General features: G+C 37.7%; 1 protein-coding gene across 7 annotated transcripts in view; it reads right to left on the bottom strand.

The window, feature by feature from the left end:
• The window catches only part of PPP2R5E (protein phosphatase 2 regulatory subunit B'epsilon), a 172,401-nt gene that overhangs the window by 39,867 nt on the left and 107,724 nt on the right, over positions 1-24,810 (bottom strand). For all 7 annotated transcript variants that reach the window (XR_649809.3, XM_003901911.4, XM_009211701.3 and 4 more), the window contains 2 exons: positions 11,196-11,297; positions 4,674-4,766 (listed from right to left, as the gene is read on the bottom strand). Coding sequence is in view for 6 of the 7 variants with exons in the window: in XM_003901911.4 (XP_003901960.1) it covers positions 4,674-4,766; positions 11,196-11,297 (195 nt within the window). In the remaining variant the exon portion in view is untranslated. The remainder of the gene's footprint in view (positions 1-4,673; positions 4,767-11,195; positions 11,298-24,810) is intronic.

Raw genomic sequence — 24,810 nt, 5'->3', positions numbered from 1 at the left:
AGTCATGGTAGGAAAGAGAAGGAGGAGTGAGTGAGATGGGGGATAATGGGGTAAAATATCAGCATCAATCCCTCAAGCCCCAAAGATCCCACCCACTCCCCAGCAGAACCAAACCGGCCAGGAAGGGATCTCAGGAGAACCAGTTAAGAAATTAAGGCCCCCTCTTACAAGGCACTGGGAACAAAGGTAAGTCATCAGCAGACTAAAGGGTCAGGAAAAGGACAGGAGGCCAACTTACAGGTTACCAACATGAATGAGCAGAGTATTCTGGAAAATGGGAGCTAACAGGCACCCAGGGCTTATTCCCAACATGGAAGTTAATGCACTGATTAGTCAGATGATTTCAATCAAGCTCTCGGTGGTGGTGCTGATTCTGCCAAAACCCCTGCTTGCCACTTTCACGATTCATTCAGGAACTGGGGTGAGCCCTGGCGTGAAGGTCAAATTTATAACAGATCCAGCAGATGGAAAGTAAAGAAGGCAACAACTGGAGAAATGAGGAAGGGGCTGAAAATGTAAAGTATATAAATGAACTTCACTACTGACACTTATTTCCTGTCTCTGGCAAAATTTTAGGACAGATGAACAAACCCATGGTTTGCAAGCACTTAGGGCAGGATCATCAGTAAACAGCACTAGCTCTAGACGTTCACTAATACCACATGGCAGATGAATGGCATTCCTTTTTATGATAAAGTTACAAGGCCCATAGATGAGAGTAATGCTGTAAACACAGAGTCCTGGCTTTTACCACAGCATCTAATAGTCTCTATGTTCTCCTTACAATCAAAATTAAGAAATGCAGGAAGGATAATGTACTAGTAACTTTCTGGATCAAGGATAAAACTCAAAGATTACTGATTATGAAGTTGTGTAATATAGGGAATTTCTAAAATAATATAGGGAATTTCTAAAGGCTCCTATCTCAGCCCTGGCTAGTTTAACAACTTTTTCTTTTTTTTAATTATTTTTATTTTTATAGTTTTGGGAGGACAAGTGTAGTTGTGTTACATGGATATATTGCATTGATACTAGTTTGAGTTTTGTTCCCTCCAAATCTCGTGTTGAAATGTGATCCCCAATGTTGGAGGCGGGGCCTAGTGAGAGGTATCTGGATCATGGAGGTGGGTCCTTCATGAATGGCTTGGTGCTGTCCTTGAAGTAATGAGTGAGTTCTCACTTTATTAGTTACTGTGAGATCTAGTTGTTAAAAAAAAAAAAAAAAGAAAGAAAAAAAAAAAAAGCCTGGCACCTCCGCCCCCTCTGTCTTGCTTCTCTCTCAACACATGACACACATGCTCCCCCTTTGCCTTCCACCATGATTATAAGCTTCCTGAGGCTCTCGCCAGAAGCAGATGCTACTGCCATGCTTCTTGTACAGTCTGCAGAACCATGAACCAAATAAACCTCTTTTCATCATAAATTACCCAGCCACAAGAATTTCTTTACAGCAACACAAAATGGACTAATAGATGCATGCCAGTGAAGTCCGGGCTTTTAGTGTACCCATACGCAATAGTGTACACTGTACCCAATAGGTAGTGTTTTATCCTAGTTAAACAACTTTAATCAATGACTTAGATGAGGCCAATAGCATATCTAGATCACAGATGTCATAAAGATGGAAGACACAGTAAATAAGGTAGACATGAATAAGGGATAAATGATTCCACAGGAACATATGCCAAGTACTACACTTAGATAAAAAAGCAAACTGTGTAACAACCAACAATAAGTAAGCCAGGCATGGTAGTGCACACCTGTAGTTTCAGCTACTTGGAAGACTGAGGTGGATCACTTGAGCCCAACCTAGGCTACAGAGCAAGACCCTGTTTGTTTAAAAACGAGAAAAGAAGAGAAACATGCAGCAATATGCAGAAAGCTCAACTAGAAGCCAGCTATAGCCAGAAGCTTAACATAAGTTGGCAACGTCATGCTACAGCAAGAAATGCTCATGAGACTTTTCCTTTAAGAAACCTAGAGTCATGACAAGGGAATGAAAAGGCCAACTTGAAGCCACACTGGGCTGACCAGGCTCAGGGCATTCTGTTGGGATATAGATGTCATATTAGGGGACAAATGGACACATCCAGGATACTTCAAAACTAACCAATGAGACCCAAGAACTCGGTCTGGAGGAGAAAATGCATACTGACAGCTGGTAGGCTAGATCCAGAAGGCAAATGGGCTAGTTCATTCTGCACAGGATTTTAGTAATACCAGAAAACTTAACAGAAGAATCTGGATTTCTATTTATCTTGGGGTTTGGCAAGGAGAAAAATCTGGGGATAACTGAATGAAGAGGGGTAGCCAAAGCCCCATTTAATAGGAACCAGTCTACATCCTATTGTCTGACCCCCAGCTTTCAGACTTACTATGAGTGAGGCTATGAGCATTTCAACTGCAACCACTGATGCAGAGAAAAAGAGTCAAAGGGTGAACACAAAAGCTGTGTTCTAAGACCTGAAAGGTTATGTCTGGGCTAGAGATATACTAAGATATTATTCTGAGGAGAATAACGACAAAGGGTACAAGGCATAGACAGGTTCAACATAAAAAAGAACTTTCTAACAAAAATGGAACAAGCTGCCTGTGTATATGGCTTTTCTTCACTGAAAAAGGGTCTCAAAGGAGACTAATTCGCTAAAGAACTAGAATACATAACCCAAAAAACGTCCTTTCCAAATCTGGGTTTCTCTGATGTTTTCGTATTACAAGTTTCATTATCTTCAGTACCGTCTACCATGGACAGCACACTGGGCTGAGCCCTGAATGTTTTTTGTGTGAGAAAAGCACTGGCTTCATAGTACGACCATAGGATTTACTGATTCCATGTCAACTAAATACAGGCTCTAATACAGAATTACTATCTGATCTTCTCAGGCACATTAATTCACAAAAAATAGGAGAACCCTATTATTTCATTAGTGTTCAGATGTGAGGGCTACTTCTCCCTCGAAGTCACTCCAAGTTACAGTGAGGGAATCACAAGGAGGCATCATGGCACGATGGACAGAAAACCAGAATACGAAATGTGCTTGAGCAAACTTGACACTCTTTCTAGACCTCAGTTTATGCATCCATAAAATGGGGCAGGGGGGAAGGGAGGGCATAAAAATTTAGCCATGTCTACTTTACAAGATTGTTGTACAAATCAAATAATGCAGGCAAAGGTGTTCTGACAATTAGACAGCACTATATACATGCAAGGCTTTCCAATACAAAATGTAGATCTACTATGTATTACTTACATTTTTTTGAAATAAATTATGCTTCCCTGGCATAGCAATCCATACCAATTTCCCTATTTACCCCATGATCCACATATCCACCTATTTATCTACCTCTCCATTTCTATTTCAGACTTCACTTTTCCAAACCCTCTCATGTTAAAGTGTGAGCCAGGATTCAACAGTGTGGTACCAAAGTACTCTAACTGTGAAGTAAAGATCAAGGATCAGTCCCATGTACCTAGGGGAATAGGGTGTACAGGTACTAATGAGCCCCATAGGCAAGGCACCAAAGCGCCTTTCAGCTCTGAGCTGACACCTGAACTTTGAGTTTCATTCCACTCAGCCTTACTTAGGATGTGGAGAGGCCTCCACGCCCCTCAGCTCTCTGGAAGTTTGCCTGCCCCTGTTGGATTGAACCCTATGAAACTGCTGTGTTGAGTGTTAAAAACAGTCAAAAAATTGGGTATGGTTCAACCTACATATCCTAAATTCCAAATGTATTAATTTAATTAAGGAGGGAAATGAGATCACAAAGGTTATCAGCCCCCTCCCAGTAAGGCACAGGAGATCAATTTCCTGCCAAATTAATGTTTTATTTTTTATTTTTAGAGACAGGGTCTTGCTCTGTTGCCCAGGCTAGATCAAATTAATGTTTTAAATTTGAAATTCTTCTTACTGGCTTACTAGGAGATAAACATTTATTCTTTCCTACATTAGATGCCCCATATGCCACTCAGAAAAGAGCTACACCAGTTTGGCTCAAGCATCCATTTTTAGAGATGAATATATCAACAATAGGAGCAAGGAAGTGTTATCTAAAACTTCAGTGCCATGAAAGCACCCAAGTCCCAGGTAAAAAGGAAAATCCACGGTTATAACATGTACAATGAGGAGTCAGGAAAAAAAGTGTTCCCGGAGATGTTCCCAATGGAGGAATGAGAGTTAATCCCTTTAGGGAAATTTTAGAATGTTAAGCTGTGCTATTTTCTAGCAATGAAATCTCATCAGTACCCTGACTTCGATTATTTATTACAGGTTACTCATGCTTTGAAGTCTGAGCTTGCCTACTCAGTTTTAACAGGTCTACACCACAGTTCTTTAAGAATCCTTATGCAAATATAAAATTTTAAGCTATATAAAGATTCACACAAACCAAGGTTATATAAATGAAATTCCTTTATAATTAAATTTTAAGAGAAAACTATAGGGATTTAGGCATTAGCATTCCTGTCTATTTGAAATGTAATTGATTTCTACCACAAATAAACTTAAATGTACCTATTACTTTTAATAGGCAGTAATGGAAATTAACTTCTGTTTATATACATTTTTGTGGTTGACATAACTGTCATTGCAAAATTTTTTTAACAGACATGACTAGAAAATGAGATAAAGTGTTAACTGGAAAACAAATACACACATCCACAATAATTTGCTTACCTGTAATACAAATTTCTGATCTATATATTTTTTGGCAATGCTGGGTTGGAATTCTTGGCTTTCCAAAAATCGTATGAAAAATTCATATACAAGCTGCAACAAACAGATTATGGTTAATTTCAAATTATGATTCACTGGGAATAGTACTACAAACCACCAAAAGCCTGTAACACTAAAACTGACAGGGCTTAGAAAATTGATTTTAAAATCAATCAACAAACCACGCCAGCCTGTCTTGTGGCTCACAGTTGCTGTTATGCTTTCAACTTTTAAAACTTAAAATTAGAAAATACAACCAAAGAAAAATTTCCCATAATCATACCATTCAGAGACAACCACTGTTAACATTTCAATGTATGTATCTCCTTCTACAACATACTAATGTACTATAAACATATTCTTACAGTTTTGCAAACTGCTTGTACCATTTATACAATATATTATGTATATGCTTCATTTAACATACCATATAAATATGCTTTTACAGTTTTACAGACTACTTTTACCATTTAAACAATGTATTATGAACAATTTACATCAATAATACCTAAACTATCATTCTTAGTAGCTGTAAGTAGTCCATTATAATTTATAATGAATAATTCCATTATTCATAATTAACTTAACCAATCTCCCAGGCTTAGACATTTAAGTAGTTTCTGAATTATTTCTCCATCATTCTGCGTCAACGTGCATCACATAACATACGTCAGCGTGTACTTGTTCAATTATGTCATGAGGAAATGTTTCTAAACATGGAATTGCTAGATCAAAAGATATCCAAACATTCAGAATTTTGATACTCACTGACAAATTTCTTTTCAGAAAGTTTATGGCAATTTCTACTCATCCCATAAGATGGTGTGGCACAATATACCCATCTGCAAAAAGTTAGCCTCAAATAATTGATAAACAGTGGGGAATTACTGCCTATTCTCTTTGCATAATAAGTCTATGTTAAAGGCTACATTAGATCCTGATGAGGTATGCAACAGTATATCAAAACCAGAACCTTTAACTGGTGCAACTGCCTGCGCCTGTAGTCTCTGCTACTCACAAGGCTAAGGAGGGAGGACTGCTTCAGCCCAGGAGTTTGAGTCAAGCCTGGGCAAGAGAACAATACTCTGTTTCTTTAAAATATATATGTATATAATCTAGAACTTTTTAAGAACTTTTTAAAATATATATATAAAATATATATATATAATATATATATATTCCTGAACATCTAACTCTTTCCCTTACTAACTGTGTAGCCCTAAGCAAGTTAATTTCTCTGAAACTTTGTCTCTTAAATGTTATAATGGAGATGGATAGTCTCTAAGTTTAAATGTGATAATACACACATAAAGCCCTCTGCACAATGACTAACATGTATCATCATCACTATTCCTAAAATAACATTTGCTAACTTTTTGGTCTCACTCCTTTACACTTAAAAATTAACGAGGATCCCAAAGCTTTTGTTTATATGAGATATATATCATATATATGATATATATATATCAAATTAGAAATAAAAAGTGAAAAAAGCTTTTAAATGTTACTGTTTCACTTAAAAACAAGGTGCATTATATGTTAACATAATTATGTTCCTGAAAAAAAAGAAAAAAAAAACCTTTACTTTCCAAAAGAATTGAGAAGAAAGTCATTGTTTTATATTTTTATAAATCTCTTTAATATGTGGCTTAATGTAAGACAGATTTTCATCTGCTTCTATTCCAATCTGTTGTGATATGTCATTTTGGTTTAAGCATATAAAGAAAATCTAGCCTGATGGAGATCCAGTAGTTAAAAAAAGGGAGCATATTTTACTAGTTTCTTTTTCTCCCACATAATTGTGGATATTCTTCTTTGATGCTACACTAAATTCAACAAATTGTCATTTCTTAAAGATTAGTTGCAACATACAATCTGAAATGATATCAATGAACTTTTCATACTTTGTTACACTAAAACCCAATCATCTGTCTTGCACTTTGAATGGATCTTTATCCATGCATGGATTCCTAACATCATTTGCCAATTGGAAAATATTGGTTCACTGAGTTATGCAGCTCTTTCAAATGTTGACACATTTTATTATACAGTATCTAAAAATATCACATTCTTTATTATCTCAATTTTATTTTAAAAAAGTCTGTAAGCTTTTGGAAGCTGCAAGCTCAAGGTGACAGATGCAAGACAGATATAAGTTTTCTAAAATTCTAATTCTAAATTCTGCATTAATACTCTAATTTTGTCAGTGGTAACAAATATTGTCAAATGGTTTCCTTGTTTGTTTCAGAGAAATATCTGTCAGATACCCAAGTCTGAATAATCATAGTCTGTTAGTCATTCCTTCAAGTAAAAATGATGTTTCATGAGGAGAAAAGAAAAAAAGGCTAGTTTAGGTTACAGCTCAAAAACGATTACACAAATGCTTTTCCATAAGATAACCATTATATTTCAATATGCAGTGGATGTTACTATGCATACTTCCCATTGTGTCATGTAGAATATTTTTAAATGTGTGCTTGAGCGTCAAAATTTAATAAAATTATTTTTGCTGTTTCTTCAAAGATGTTCTCAAGTGAAATCGGCTTTTTTACACTTTTAATTACAAGTACATGGTAGTGAAGAATACTCGACCAGTTTGACACAAGTAACCTTGATTCTCGTTAAGGTGGCAGCAATTTTAACCACCACCACTTTTGCAATGAATAGTACAAACGTCAACACAGTGAAAGGACAAATCATATATACAGCACTGTTATAAAGGTAGTTTTGACCTTGCGGGACACTGAAAATCAGGTCTCAGAGCCACTCTAAAGGTCCAGACACCACTGATTTAAACGTTTCTTGTCACGTCAGACTCTAACTTAAGACTTAAATAAGGGATTCACATTAGCATTTTACTTCCTTATAAAACTGTTTTTCTCCTTGGAACTCTCTGAATTCAGAAAAATTTCTTTCCTAATGATCCGGACGTTGCCAAGTTTCACACGTTATTTTGCTAGTCAAAATAATGCCCAAGTCCTAAGACCTCAGAGAATTGTTCCTTTTCTAATACGCTCATCTGTCAGCTCTCAGTTTTACAAATAGAATGTCAGCCTTATTCAAATGACCCCATCAAGTGGGTTTTAGCCCTCTTTTGGTTGTCACGAAGGGGAGACTCTCATCTTCTAAGCTGACCTGTGGACTGGCAAGGCTTTCCAGCAGGTCTGGCAAAGTGCTCTCTCATCTCTGTTCCCTTGAAAGCAGTTATGGTCTAAAATGGTTTGGTGGAAACACTTCAGACATATTTATTAATAAGCATAAGTGTTCTCTGCACTTAAAAGAAAGATTTTACGTCAAAATCAAAAATCTCCCTTAAGTTTCTAAAGAGAAAGACTGGGCCCTGGGGAGGACAAATTACTTTTCAAGGTTATGTAAGTGAATTCTCCAAGGAACTTTAGTAAAAAGGCTAGCATTCCTGTTTGTCAGTCTCAAGTGGAAAACATTAAAAACAAACCCTTAATTGTAAATGAAACTCCTATAAAATTGTATTCTACTGAAGACACACCTAATTTCAGAAAATACATAAACAAGATACTAATTCAGATAATCGAAAGGTTGAATAACATACACAGAGTAGACCCCTTTGACACATTTGAACTAAAAATTATTCTTTTGTCTATTTTTAAAGATCCCAAAAGATCCACAATTTGTTATAATCAGTAATTTTTTTACTTTTTTTTTTTTTTTTTTTGGGTGACATGGTCTCGCTCTGTCGCCCAGGCTGGAGTACAGTGGTGCAATCTTGGCTCGCTGCAGCCTCCGCCTCCCAGGTTCAAGCAATTCTCGTGCCTCAGCCTCCCAAGTAGCTGGGATTAGAGGCGTGTGCTGCCACGCCTGTCTAATTTTTGTATTTTTCGTACAGACGAGGTTTCCTATGTTGGCCAGGCTGCTCTCAAACTCCTGGCCTCAAGTGATCTGCCCACCTTGGCCTCCCAAAGTGTTAGGATTACAGGCACGGGCCACTACATCCGGCCAATCAGTAATTTGTATAGGCCACAGATTTAAATCAAAAAGGTATGCAGGAGCAGTCAATTAGCTGGGCAATGAGCACAGCCAACCATTCAACAACCACATCTCAATGTCATTTTGTTGTTTTGACCTCCTGTCAGGTATTTATAGTTTTTTCCTTGCAAAATGTGTCCCAGAAAAGGAAGCGTACTGCTAATTATGAAGTTAATAAAAAGTGAAAAGGTCTAAAACTATGCTGTGTTTTGGTCAGAAATATAAGTTGGATCAACTAAAAAGTAAAATGTTAAACTTCATGATAGGTGACTATGACATGAATGACCTATCATGGAAAGAAAAAGAGATTTCTTATACATTCAATGAGTGCCCTCATTAGTGCTAAAACCACCTAAAACCGAAAATGGGAAGGTGACTAATTTGTGCTATAGGAATATACAAAGGAAACGCAGGACTCTTGAGACCAAGTCAGGAGCCTTGTTCCAAAAGCAACAGATGGTGAAGGCAACAATGTGCCTAGTTACCTAACCTTTACTATGAATGAAGGTTGATTTACAAATTTTAAAAGTTTCCTTCACCTGATCCAGCATTAGTGGGTCATATTTCCCCTTGAGCTAAAGAAAGGACCAAAGGATAATAACCTTGAACAGGATGTCAACACAGATGAAACCAGCCCATTTATAATACCGTTTCTGCCTTTATATCCAAAAGGGCACCGGTCTCATTACCATTCTTCATTGTTTCTTTGGTTTTAGGGTTTCAGATAAACTAATGGTTAATATTCCTGCAGTAATCACAGTGTAAGCTAGAGTGGTTTTTTGTGGTAGAACTTACGAGTTTCAGAAATTGATTTGGTCCTGTATTTTATAGAGTCATTAAGTATGGGAAGGATTAACTGTAATATTGAGTAAAACTTTATTGTACTTTAGGGGAAATTTATGTCTATGGTTACTATGATTTAGAATAGTCAAAAAGCTCTTGCAAATGGCAAGAGTGGTCCACAGGGTCTTCTTTGGAATACAGAGAAGACAACACACTGAGGCTTTAAAGACATCTCTTTCTGTGTCTTTTCCGCCATAAGATGTGAGACAACTGAGAAGACCATCTTTTTGTTGTTGTTAAGTTTCTTCCAGACTAAACTGTAATTCAATGAACTGGCACCAAAGATTAAGAATAAGACATAACAATTCACCCATTCAAAAAACTAATTCTTTTTTGGATTGTGTCACAATCTGGGATATACCTACAAAAAGCACAAATAGTTTTACAAGTTTCTTAGATTGCAGATAGTATGTCTGGGACCTTAAAAAAAATCAAACATCTAAGATAGGAAATCAACTACAGTGTTTTAACTAATTTACCCAGTCTTAGCAATGGAGGCAGGAATACATATGCATAACATGCCTGAGTAAGAGCTGAGAAAACAGAGCCCCCAAAAGTTTTCCACGTAACAAAGGGAAATAGTACACGTGTGTACCTGCAGAAACTTTGAGTTGTCAAAGCAGGACAGACAGACTTGCAAATTTACGTCAGAAATTCTGAAGTAGAGGGAAAAAACTCTTAGAATATCTCTAGGCTTTCTCTCTCTGCTGCACAGTTTGTTTGCTCTTCAAAAAGTCAACTTGAACCATGAATACATTTCTATGAAAATGCAGCAGCTTCTGCCTAGGGGTGAAGGTGTACAAGGTATTATTCATTTTCTTCCACCCCTTCCCCCTTGCTATTTGTCAAGCAACCTGAGGATATTCTGACTCAATGGAAGGGTGACTTTGGGGTTCAACATGTACAAATTTCCTCGCTCTATTCTTTCGAGAAAGTTTGGCCTTGAGAGAAGGCAGTAAAAGGGAGGAAGGAGCTGGAAAATTACCAGTATGTATTATACAAGTTAATACAATACAGACGGCTCTAGTGCTGGAAACAGAGATGCAGTGATGCCCCTGATCCATCCTGGCACATGAGTATGATTGGAAAACATGGCCTTCTCAGTGCAAGAGAACAGAATTGGCCTTCACCCAAGCTTTCTCTCAGCTGTTACTCTTCCTTACAATACTGTGAACGAAATAGCTATTACAGTTTGGTTTTGTCCTTCTAACTAAAGAAACACATTTGTAGTTAACGTGAAGACAGGCATACAAAGTTCCCAGGGTACATACTGCTAAAAATGAGATATATATTCTGTGAGCTAATCACATCCAACTAATAACTAATGTGAAAATAATTCTGTGCTTTGTTTGAGGCTCTAGAGGGCAGGATCATAAAGAAGCTCTAACAGACGAATAAGAACTGCTGGCTGTACCTGCAACATGGGATGGGGGGACACTAAAGCATCACACTGACACTATTTTATTCTTTTGGCATCCTAATTATCAAGAGTAAGAAACATAAAAAGCATTCTCTAACTTTCCATTAATGTACTCTAATTTGATTTCTTGGTGAATAAAGGCCTTCAAGGAATTCCCACGCTAATCAGCTAATGAGTTAATGGAGTTTTCTTTTAGAACGAATGGTATTTCAAAGTACCTGTAAGTGTGGCCACGATGCCTCAAGGGTAGGTTCATCTTCTTCTGGATCAAATTCATTGCTGTCACTAGGAGGGAGAGTTCTGAATATATTGCAAGATACCTAAAAATAAACAAGCAGCAGAGTTAACGGGAAGCACCTTCTGCGCAGTTTTACACAAGGTCCTTGGAGCCAAGCTGAGGGGAACCCAGATAACAGTGCACAAGGAACATCACCAAACTAGAATAAGGACCTCTTTCTACAGGCTCTGAGGTGGGGACCACCTCCAGGCAAGCTGGGAAGTAGCAACACAGCACCATCCTACTCTCTTGAACACTATTCATTGTCCTTATTTAATCCTTTCCACCCTAGGTTGCCATGATTTTATACCTCCCATCAAAGCCTGCTCTTGGTTACTTACCAGTCAAGCATGTTTCTGATTAACCAATTGACACTAAAAAATAAATAACTGCTAATGGGCTTCATGTGCTTCCCTTATCAGGCATAGTCACTATTTGCAAACTTATGATTGAAATAATGGTGAAATTTCAGGCTTTTCTAATAACCTTAAAAATATTCCTTATCTGTCCTCAACGAGTTGGTTTACAAAATAGTAACGATACCCAGAGCAAAACTGTATCTTTGATATAAACCTCTATAAACTTTTAGGTATTCCTTAACCATAGGCAAGATCAAAATTAAACAATGGTTGTTCAAAACATGGCCATAAGTTGGTAACTGTTGAAACTGGGTGATAAAGAGATGAGGATTCATTATACTATCTATTATTTCTATATACATTACAACACTTCCTCTTTTTTTTTTTTGAGATGGAGTCTCGCTCTGTCACCCACGCTGGAGGGCAGTGACGCAATCTTGGCTCACTGCAACCTCCTGCCTCCCAGGTTCAAGTGATTCTCCTGCCTCAGCCTCCCGAGTAGCTGGGATTACAGGTGCATGCCACCACACCCGGCTAATTTTTGTATTTTTAAGTAGAGACAAGGTTTCACCATGTTGGTCAGGCTAGTCTCGAACTCCTGACCTCAAGTGACCCACCCACTTCAGTCCCAAAGTGCTGGGATTACAGGTGTGAGTCACCACACCTGGCCTATTAAAAGATTTCTATAGTAAAATGTTTATGTTTTAAATGTTGTTGCTACTAGTCTCAGGATTCCTTTCCAGTTTCTGTTTCTTGCCCCACTCACCCACTCATCTTTCTCCTAATGACCCGAACATATCCTTAGATCTGAAGAATAAGACGGGGAGGGACAGGAGAACATGTGTAAAAAGTGAGAAGGGAAAAAGAAAGCAGATATTGCATCAGAAGCCTTTGCTGGCCTTCCTATGTAATGCAGAAAATACTGAGCTATCTAATACGCTGCTCTGAAAGAGGAATGAAGAAAGGCTTTGGGGTACCCATATAATCTGAATGTGTACATTCCTAGTGCCTAGAACAGTGTGTACACATAACAGGCATTTAATAAGTATTTATTTCATAAATATATTTTTCATTTATTATTTATTTCATACTTATTAAATGCCTGTTATGTGTACACACTGTTCTAGGCACTAGGAAAACAGTAGTGAACAAAGCAGATAAAAATCCATGCCATCATGGAACTTATTGTATTCTAGTTAAAGCCACAATTATCCCCATTTCCTAGTTATGGAAACTGAGCTCAGATGTATAAGCTACGGGAAGGAGATCCAATTTTATTTTAGTGCAATGGGAGGCCATTAGTGGATCTTAAAACAGAGAAGTGGCATGATCTGATTTCTGCCTAAAAAAAAAAAATCACTCCAACAGCTATGTATAGAATAGGCAGGAAGAGGACAAGTTAGGCTGTGAATGTGACAAGGGATGACGCTGGCTTGGCAAGGATGGTAGGGAAGACAGACAGAAATAGATTGATTCAAAAAGGTAGTGCTTTGCTGCTGGCTTGGATATATGATGTGAAAGAAAGAATTAAGGACAAGACATAGATCTGAGGCCATAAACTGAAGACAGAGATTACTGGAAAAGAGAAAAGTTTATTTCTTTGCTGGCTTGTTTTAGCGGAGAGATCTAGGGATCTAGTTAGAGACGTATTAAAGGAGCAGTATCTAGGAGGCAATTAGAAATATGAAGTTGGACCTCTGAGCTGGACAGGTCAGAACCAGAGACATATAAGACTCAGCAGCATATAGATAATACTTAAAGCCATGGGACCAATGGGATCACCTTGGAAAGAAGTAAACAAAAAGAAGAGAAATGGTCAGCTGGGAGCAGTGGCTCACGCCTGTAATCCCAGCACTTTGAGAGGCCAAGGCGGGCAGATCACAAGGTTAGGAGCTCAAGACCATCCTGGCTAACACGGTGAAATCCCGTCTCTACTAAAAATTAAAAAAATTAGCCAGGTGTGGTGGCAGGCGCCTGTAGTCCCAGCTACTTGGGAGGCTGAGGCAGGAGCCAGGTGTGGTGGCAGGCGCCTGTAGTCCCAGCTACTAGGGAGGCTGAGGCAGGAGAATGGCGTGAACTCAGGAGGCGGAGCTTGCAGTGAGCCAAGATTGGGCCACTGCACTCCATCCTGGGCGACAGAACAAGGCTCCATCTCAAAAAAAAAAAAAAAAGAGAGAGAGAGAGAGAGAGAGAGAGAGAAAGGGTCCTTGGGCACCCAATATTTAGAAATTAGGTAGAAGAAGAAGAGCCAAGGAGAGCAAATGAAAAGAAGCAGGTGATAATAGAAAAGAACTAGAGTTTGGGGTCTCAGAAGCTAAGAGAGAATAGCGTTTTAAGGAAGAGGTCAAGAGCAGCAAATGCTGTTCAGAGGTTGACTAAGAAGAGCACAGAGCAGTATCTATTGGACTTGGCGGTCCTATGAAGTGTACACTATTATGATCCCTAATTTACCACTGAGGAAATAGAAGCATGGATGTTGTTAAGCTCTAAGGTTACAATTAGTAACCAGGAGAGTTATAACTGGACCCAGACTGTCAGGATCCCCAGTGTTCTTTCTAGAAGAAAAGGTAGACCAACTTTCTTATTCGTTAGCTTAGAGGACAGAAAAAAATGATCATATGAGAATATGCTTTTGCTGTGGCTAATGACAGCAAACACAGTTCTATTATTTTATTTTTGTCCCTTCCAGTGATTACTAGAAATTATTTTTATGAAGAAATAAGTGACTTTTCAGGTAATGACTTCCCTTCAACCAGTCAGCTATAATGTAATTGACAGGGCAAAGGTTCTTTAATTACTCAACTTTGAATCTTCATTAAACTACACATGTATTTCAAAAACTGAGTCTTCATCCCAACTAAGTCATTTATTATGTACTGCACTCTTTAACAAGTGTTTTTCCTCTCCTAAGACATGAAAGTAAACCATGAGAGGGGGAAAAAAGGGGCTTCTCTATAGTAAAAAATCTGGGTAAAGAAACAGAAACTTCTCTTCCTTTGTACTCCTGGGCATATAAACTCTCTTACAGTGCCCACCACACGCTGCAGCAACTATCTGTTTGGTTATTTGTCTCTCCTTACTAATAACTAATCAGGAATATACAATACATTTGTCTTCCCACCATATACTCAGCATTTAATAAATATTCACAAAGTAAAAGTTTGGATATATTAATAAAGCTGTGTATTGTGGTTTTGCTTTAAACAAATTTCAAAATTGTCTAGGTAACTGGAATAAATCCAAGTTATTTCTAAGGATGTTCATCCCTGTATTGTGTTCTCATCTTCTGACTTGGTCAAAACTTCCTCTCTCAGTTAACACAGCAAAAGAAGGCCACGTTGGGTAAATAATCCAAAAGGCAGGTAGTTCTAGAAGTATATACATCTCATTTAGCTACACACTGTCATTTCTTCAGATTTATCTTCCTGTCATGCTTTAGTTAGTTTACTTCTAAACATTCACCAGATGACGAATGAGGAAGCACATGTCTGCTGGGTTGGACAATTCAGAGTTGACTGGATTGGTTAAGTAGTTCTTTACCACAATGGGAAAGAATGGCAAAGCATATCAAGTGTCATGGAAATGGCCAAACCTTTGACCCAGCCTGGAATATACTAGGTACTTAATAAAAATGTTATAAATGAGCCATTACTCCCATCCTTGAGAATTTGCCCTGAGAAACTAATCCAAGACAAGAGTGAAAAAGCTACTTAAAGCTGTCACTTGCAACATTCTCCAAAAAATGTAAAACTGAAAATAACCTTTATGTCCAGCATCAGAGAGGTTTATCAACTCAGTGGAATACTGTGCAGCATTAAAGATGATGGCTCTATGGGAGTACCAAAAAAAAGTTTATAAATAAAGATTTATATGGAAAGGCAATTGAAAATTGTGTGACTATAAGGATAAGAATGGAAATGGTTAACTATAAATGGAAATTAAAAGCTATATTAAAGCAAGAGGACTATGGATGATAAACACAGTCCTAAATCTAGAAAAAGCATACGTTAAAGACATACACTACGTGAGTTACACCTTCCACTCCAAGATGAAAATGGGTCTTGAACTTGTTTATATAAGACTACTGCTGCCAAGCGAGAGTTAAGAACCACAGCCTCCAGGAGTGCCAAAGGTTTATCAGAAAAAATATATATATATATATCACAGCCTCCCACAATACCAGAGAGCTTGGCTCATGAATGAATGATTTAAGAATTACATGAATGAACCAGTTTAACTGTACAGTTGAGCTCCAAAATCATAAATTTAAAATCAGGTCATCCATGGACGGGCTTCCATTGGGGTGCGGGGGAGGAAGAGGGGAGGAGTGTCTCTAAATCCCCTGATTTATCTGCAACAGTTTGTATATTAGTCCAATTTGGGAAAAGTCCAGTTGCCTTCATCAGATTTTCAAAAGACTTCCAAGATCTAAAAACGGTTAAAACCAAGGTCCTAAATAGTAAATTTACTTCCATTAAATCTTCCTTTATCACTGACAGTCACTTTTAATTTATAGTCTATGGTTAAATGGATTATTAAATAGGTAATGGCAGTTGCATACTTACCCAAATGTATCACAGCCATGAGTAACCACCAATATCACTCCCCACCACACAACAGTTTTGTGAAGAACCTATGCGGCTAGGTTAAAATGCATTCAGGTATTTCCAACGTCACAAACAGTCTCTATTATATTAAAATACATGAGGTTCTAGCCCTACGCCTCCTATTTTATTCATTCAAAAGCAGACTACCAAAAATGTACAAAAGGAAATTTTAAAGTATATTAGATAAATTTATTTTTTAAATATTGTATTTTAAACTATACTGGTGTCACTGCAAAGTAAAAAAAGTTTAAGAAACAAATGCGGCCAGGCGCGGTGGTTCACGCCTGTAATCCCAGCACTTTGGAAGGCCGAGGCGGGGGGATCACGAGGTCAGGAGATTGAGACCATCCTGGCTAACACAGTGAAACCCCGTCTCTACTAAAAATACAAAAAATTAGCCGGGCATGGTGGCGGGCGCCTCTAGTCCCAGCTACTCGGGAGGCTGAGGCAGGAGAATGGTGTGAACCCAGGAGGTGGAGCTTGCAGTGAGCTGAGATCGTGCCATTGCACTCCAGCCTGGGCGACAGAGCAAGGCTCCGTCTCAAAAAAAAAAAGAAAAAAGAAATAAATGCCTCTGAGGTAGTCTAATTCCTTTTCATTCCAAAGATATTAGAATACACAGTGGATGTTAGGATCAAACTAAAGGCTTGAAGGGGCTGGGAGCAGGGGCTCATGCCTGGGAGGCTGAGGCAGGAGGATCACTTGAGGCCAGGTGTTTAAGACCAGCTCTGGTGACATAGCAAGACCCCCCCCCCACCTTTCTATGGAGAAAAGAAAGAAAAAAAAGGAGGCTTGAAGGCACTGGCCTGGCCTCCAAAAAGTGGCTATGAGGACAAAGCGAGGCTGAAGGGATGGAAGGAAAGGATGTTAAAACCTAGACAACCCCTCTTCAAAGATAGAAAACCTCCACTAACGAGCTTTTAGAATCAGATCAGGTTAGAAACTATCTCATCCAGCCCCTTCATCTTAGAAATAAGGAAATTGTGGTTCAAAGAGCTTGCAAGTTTTTCAAGGTAACAAATTACCATGAAACACAGACAGAGTTCCCAGGGAGAGTTCCTAGGGTCCCTTCTGATACACCATTTCCACCCAACCCTGAACTGTGGATGGACCTGACTTCTTTATTTCTCTCTTTTTCCTCTGATCTTCCCTACTCCCATTTCTTTTTAACATTTTTACTACTCTCATTTTCTCATCTCTCCTTTCTCATCATCTCCTTCCAAGTTCTTTTGCCTGCCAGTGCCACTCAAAGGATGACTCAGCATTAACAAAGAACTATAACGATCTCGTCATCCCCACTGCTGGTTCAGACCTCCAGCAGCAAACATCTTCATTACCGCACTGTTTCCTTTCCGGTGTTCTCTTCCTCACATCCCTTCTTTTTGTCTCCCCCAATTGGATTTTGAAGCACTTAAGGACTCCTTATTCATCTCAGAATGTCTGGCACCTAATATACAATAAATGAAAATAACTGGGGGTGCCAAATAGAATTCAGGACACTGGTGAAATCTGACTTTCAAATAAATGACAAATAATTTTTTAGTATAAGTTTGTCCCATGCAATATTTGGGACAGTCTTATACTAAAAAAAATTCACTATTTATCTGAAATTCAAATTTAATTAGAGGCCTTGTATTTTTATTTACTAAATCTGACAACCCTAAAATAACACTAATATTAAGAACCTCTAACTGCTTGCTTTGAGGGTCCAGCTGCTCATTTTTCAGTACGTTAGTTTACTGCTGGCTATTGTTAATTACGGTGCTGCAACAAAAACCAAAACAGTCAAATTCTTGGCCAAATGTGAAAGATGAGACTACAAAGTTTCCGCGTTCATGGCCTCATAAACAAAAGAGGAAGAAGCATTTAGGCATATTTTTATCAGTTTTTGATTAAACTTACTACTTTTTCACTTGCAAGAGCAAAATACAACTGTTATACTTCTAATAGTTCTTTAAATTACTGCAGAAAAAAATTCACCATTCCCAATCCATTTCCATAGAAATTACTAGTTTGGCACTATGATTTTGACTGGCATTTTGTTGTTGTTAAGGAAAATATTATAATAGAACAGAGTGTGGCTAGCACCTAAGAGCTACTCATTAAATATCTGCCAATATTAATAAAAAATGTACAAAAGATAAGGATAATACAATGAATGTTTTTTTAAATTAATGAATACTTTGAATTTCCTGTAGTTATATATTTGTTAAGATTTGAGGCTCTGGCACACTGGGCATGTAATGTGATCAGGGGATCACTTGTACCACAGTATAACAAGTCAATTTAAATCATCTTTGTGATTTAGAATATACTTTCTAGACGGTTGAGTATCATCTCTCTTGAATAAAAGCAGAGGAACTAGCTGACCTTAAAGATGTTTCCCCCTTTCATCTGTGAAACTGTAAGTTCATACAATTACACAATATTGCAAGCCTATCAACTATAAATACAAAGAGAATGTTATTATGGCTATAAAATGAATTTTAAGATTACATCTAAAAGGTAAATTTTCTAACCAAAAAGACTATGTGAATGATGCTAAACAGAAAACATTCCAGCAAATTTAAAGCTGCCATTATTTCTCCAGCACTATTCACATTAAGACCTCATGCAAGTAACAATTTCAATGATATCCCTGAGTTTTCTCATCCAGTTTAAGCATTCATTCATTCAATAATTCATTATGTATTAAAAAGAAACCAAAATGATTTAATCATTTACAACCAGGAGGGGCTAGTAAATGCAATGTTGACACTTAGGCCATCATGTATTATTACTTTTGTTGTTGTTGTTGTTGTTGTTATTATTATTATTATTGAGATGGAATTTCAATCTTGTTGTCCAGGCTGGAGTGCAATAGCACAATCTTGGCTCACCGCAACCTCCGCCTTCCCAGTTCAAGTGATTCTCCTGCCTCAGCCTCCCGAGTAGCTGGGATTACAGGGACCCATCACCACACCCAGCTAATTTTTTGTATTTTTAGTAGAGACGAGATTTCACTATGTTGGCCAGGCTGGTCTCGAACTCCTGACCTCAGGTGATCCACCTGTCTCAGCCTCCCAAAGTGCTAGGATTACAGGCATGAGCCCCTGCACCCAGATCTATTATTTTCATAATATTTTACATTAGCACAAAAGATGAATCTAAGTAGATATGGTAAAATTGAACCTTGAAAGAAAATAGGCAAATTATCAATATTTACCATGAATGCCATTTTTAAAACACAATTAAATCTGAAACAAAAATATGAATATAAGCAAGAATTACTTTAAATCTCTAAATCAGACATTTAAACACCTAAGACTATTTTCAAACATACCAGAATTTATATTAAATATTCAACCCTAAGGCCAGGAGCAGTGGGTCGCGCCTATAAACCCAGCACTTTGGGAGGCCGAGGCAGGAGGATCACTTGAGGCTAGGAGTTGGAGACCAGAGTGGTCACAATGTTTTCAGAAAACCCATGTCTACATACATACATACATAAATATACAACCATAAGAACTAAAATTCTAACAAAATTTTCTAACATAAAAATAATAAACAATAAACAACACATATATAATGTCAAGTTACTTTTGGTAACACCACATTTAAGAGTTGTTAATGGTCTCAATAATAAAGAACCTTTCAAATTGACATCTTTAAATGTCAGCTCCTTTAAATTAATTATAGATAATTATTGATAAACATAGAAAGATCCCAAAGCATTTGTAATTATGCTTGAGGGACTCAGAATCAGAGCAGATAAATATCTTTTAAGCCGATGCTTTGATTAGGAAACAAATGGCAAAATTTGTAAGCTTTCAATTACCATTTAATTTAATTCACTGGTAATTTGTTCAATCAAATAATTTGTTTCTAAAGCCAAACTATGTATCTTAATCACCATAATATATTGTAGTTTCCAGTTCAGACTAGGTATAAAGTCTTTTTTTAAACCTTGCCATCTATATGAACTAACCCAGCTACTTAAAAGTTATCTGAATTTAAGAAACCATTCAAATCTGTTATTATAGCATAAAGGCATGTCCTGGCCAGGCATGGTGGCTCACGCCTGTAATCCCAGCACTTTGGGAGGCCAAGGCAGACGGATCACAAGGTCAAGAAATCAAGAATATCCTGGCCAACATGGTGAAACCCCATCTCTACTAAAAATACAAAAATTAGCTGGGTACGGAGGCACATGCCTGTAGTCTCAGCTACTTGGGAGAATGGGGCAGGAGAATCGCTTGAACCCAGGAGGCAGAGACTGCAGTAAGCCAAGATCACGCCACTGCACTCTAGCCTGGTGACAGAACTAGATTCTACCTTTTTTAAAAAAAAAAAAAAAAAGTGGGGGCATGTCCTTAACACCTAATTCTAAGGAGCAGAAAATTTAAATTTAAGTCAGTTTGACAATTTCCTAGAATAGGCCATCCACTGCAGGTCTAGCTTTATTGCCTAACATATTAAATATTTAACTGTATTTGCTATGTAATATCATCAATAATTATAATTTTCAGACATTATTATTCCAAACATGTTCATTTGAGTTACATATGATTCCTTGAGTCAAAACCATCTCCTCAATATCCTTGTTTATCACAAGTGTAGATCTCAGTTGCATGATGAGAACTATCTGAAATACTGTAACATATAGGTGTGATCAAGCCACTCCAACAAGCCTGTCCATATCTTTATCATAAAACTGCATTTGTGGACAAAGCTCTATACTTTTGTGAAGACGTTCACTTAACCAATGACACAGTGCATTGTTTACATGTGACTAAGAAACAAGCAGTTGTGACAGCTGTGAGGTTTGTTTTACAACATCTAGAAATCTGGAAGAGGATTTAAAAGGAGATTTCTAAAGTGAGTAATTACTTTAGAAATAATTAGTAATTATTGTTACACATTTTGAAATAATTAGTAATTATTCAAATATACTTTAGGAAAAATTAGTAATTATTGTTACACATTTTAATGTCACACTTAAATCTGTATTAGCAGGGCTTTCTAGGACATAACAACTATTCTATTAAACCTGATTCTGAAATGAGGCAGAAAGAACATATTAAAATGATCAAAAGTTTAACAGGCAATTTAAGAAAAGGAATATCAAAAAAAAAAAAAGCTTAAAACTTATGATACCCAATTAGAATTTTTAAATATAGCCAGTATTCAAAAGACAATATTAAAGTAATAGAAGTCTTAGCCATGTACTATTTTCATAACACACAAGAAAGACATCATTTTTATTTATATTTCCTGTATCAAGTATTTATTTTTTACTCTACTGGGTATACCCTACAGATTTACACAGACCAAAAAACAAACACCGTTTTCATTGTGATTGCTGCTTACTCCTGTTAGAAGCAGTCAGAGTATTTAGTTGATAATTGTTATGATGAATTGGTATAACTAGATTTAACATACGGTGATTGCTTCTATAAATAATTTAGTCCCCTTAGACAAGGAGTTTCTAGAAGATCGGGGCACTGCCAAATGTATGAAAGAAGGGAATCTGTCCATGAGATATCAAGAATAGAGAAACAATAGAATTTGAATACAGATCAAATGTAAATACAGGCATGGTTTGGAAGACTATGTCAACACTTCATTAGAAGGGGACAAAAGGGGAAAACTGAGTGAAAGAAAGAATTTTGTCTTTTGTTTCCACTCTCCTTGACCTGTGCCATGTTCATCAGATGACAGAGGTGCTGTGGCAGGAAAAGAGAAGAGACTGGGGAAGGGGAGGGAAGAAAGAAAGAAAGATTCGAGGGAAAAAGACATTTGAGTTGGCCCCCTCTATGTAGTGATCATTAATGCCAAACTAGTATAATCAAGTTAATACAAGCAGAATTTATAACAGCTGCAAACTGGAAACAACCTAAACGTTCATCAAACAGTATAAAGGATAAGCAGTCATAACCAAACCCCCCAAACATATATATGCTGTTTAATTCCATTCATATAAAGTTCTAAATTAGGCCAAACTAATTAAGCTTTAATTAAGTATCAATGTCAGAAGAGAGAACTCAAACTTAGAAAGTCTTAACCACAGGGCCCTACACATAGCTCTTAATCACAGGGCCACATACAGTGTTTTTTTTTTTTTGAGACAGGGTCTCACTGTATTGCCCAGGCTGGAGTGCAGTGGTGCAATTACAGCTCACTGCAGTCTCAACCTCCTGGACACAAGTGATCCTCCCACCTCAGCCCCGCAAGTAGCTGGGACTACAGGCACGTGCCACCACACCCGGCTAATTTTTATATTTTTAGTAGACATGGGGTTTCACAATGTTGCTCAGGCTGATCTCAAACTCCTGAGAGCAGGCAATCCACCTGCCTCAGCCTCCCATAGCATTGGGATTACAGGAGTGAGCCACCGTCTACAGTCATATTTAAAATAGGGGCTCTGTGGGTACATGTCACCAGCTGACTAGTGGGCTTGCCTACAGTGAGACTGGCTGGGCTAATTCCTTACCGCTTGTTCATGCCCCTCCCTCCAGAACTCCCTTGTAAGTTGTGTCTTTAGGTCTTTTCTCTTCGGTTTGCCTGATTCTCCAGAGAAGAATCATCTAACCTCCTGGCTAGAGGGCGTAAGGTATCTGGGAACTGAGTGGGTTTAGTCTCAATTCAACATAGTGTCCTACTTTCAGAAAGGTGCACACTGCTCTCAGCTGTGCGTAATGTCCCCAAGTCTAGATTCCCTCTAGTTTAGCCTCTCCAGAGAGTAAACCTTCAGTGTTCTGCTGGGATTTGAGACAGCAGTTACATGGCTACCTGGTTTTGGGAGAATGGGAGAAAAGGAATTCTGGCTACTTCTCATACAGACTTTCCAGCGAATCTCCTGTTTCGCCCCCATGCACCCTTCCTTTGAGAGGTTATCTTTCTGAAGCTCCTCGGAGTTGTGCACATGACTTGGCTATGTCTTGACTTTCCTTGCTGCTGCTTCGGGTTCCGTTTTCTCTGATCAATCAAGACAGTAACCACTGTTCATTTGCTTTCTAGCTTCTAAAATGTTAATTTTGAGATCTCTCTATTTTGCTTTGTTCTTGTGGGTTTTCTTTCTTTTCAGTAATAACTTTTTTATTTCAGTAATTGTGGGGAGATTTTAGGTAAAAAAAAGTAAACATACGCATGAGTTCAATATACCCTATTTACTCAAAAGTTAGTGATTATTTCTTTTTTTTTTTTCTTTTTTTTCTTTTGAGACGGAGTCTCGCTCTGTCACCCAGGCTGGAGTGCAGTGGCGCAATCTCCACTCACTGCAAGCTCCGCCGCCTCGCAGGTTCACACCATTCTCCTGCCTCAGCCTCCGGAGAAGTTGGGACTACAGGTGCCCACCACCACGCCCGGCTAATTTTTTTTTGTATTTTTAGTAGAGACGGGGTTTCACCGTGTTCACCAGGATGGTCTCGATCTCCTGACCTCGTGATCCGCCCGCCTTGGCCTGCCAAAGTGCTGGGATTACAGGTGTGAGCCACCACGCCCGGCTGATTATTTCTTATTAAGTTATTTCTTCCATTCTCCAGTAATTTTTGCTAATTCAAGTAATTTAATTTGCTTATGCAAAAAATATATCAGTCTCTTTTTAGTGGGGAAGAGTCCAGTAAAACAGCAAACAAACAAACAAACAAACAAATGGCAGGTGCTCTAATCTTAGCCAAAATAAACTGAGAGATCTTCACAAGAGTTTTCTTTCTTAGAATTAGCACCAACTACATTAGTAGGTCTTAGTATAAAATAAAATAGAAAAATAAAGCATGTTCAGGATCTGGGAATACTGAATGCCAAATTCAAATGAACGCCTCCAAGTCATGATTTCATCCAATGAAGAAGTACACAACCTCCCCAAAAATAAAAATAAAGGTCAGCACTAGAATGTAATGTAGAACAAATCCCAGCCCTTAGTATGCTGCTCTCCTCTCAATACTCAGTCCCCTATCACCTTTTCCACTATGACCTCTGTGTCCAGGGCACATGGATATCCTTAATTTCTTTATTTCCAGTTATATACAGAGCAGTTTTGACATCTCACTATCATCTCAAATTCAGGCTGGTCAAAACCAGTTTCACCCTCATTGGACTCCATTTATCTCTCAAAGAGAATTCTCCTCCCACCATCCCCATTCTTTCAAGAAGTTCACTATTTTTTTAACCCTTTGGAGTTTTTGTTAACTCTTTTCCTTTATTTGCTATATACAATTTTCAACAAATCATTTTATTTATTACTTCAAAATGTCTCCTTAGTGCTCATGATGGTATTACTTTTAATAGTGGAAATTTGGAAATTGTTTAAATATCCCAAATTGGAAAAACAGTTAAGTAAACAATGGTACATCCACATAACGGACTGTTAGGAACCATTAGAATTATGCTTTTAAAAGATTAATTACAGGAAAGCATGTTTACATCATAATGATAATGAAATAAAAAACAGAATCCAAAACTGCATATATAGTAAGATTTTTTTAAAAAAAGGTTTAACAAGGAAAAACAGGAAAGAGGTAAAAGGGGAATTTTCTGGGGAGATGGCAATGTTCTAGATCTCATTTGGGGTGATGACTATACAAGCATATATAATTGCTAAATTCACTGA

Source organism: Papio anubis, chromosome 7 (genome assembly GCF_008728515.1).
Source record: "Papio anubis isolate 15944 chromosome 7, Panubis1.0, whole genome shotgun sequence".
Taxonomy (NCBI): domain Eukaryota; kingdom Metazoa; phylum Chordata; class Mammalia; order Primates; family Cercopithecidae; genus Papio; species Papio anubis.
This window is presented reverse-complemented; position numbering and strand designations above follow the sequence as displayed.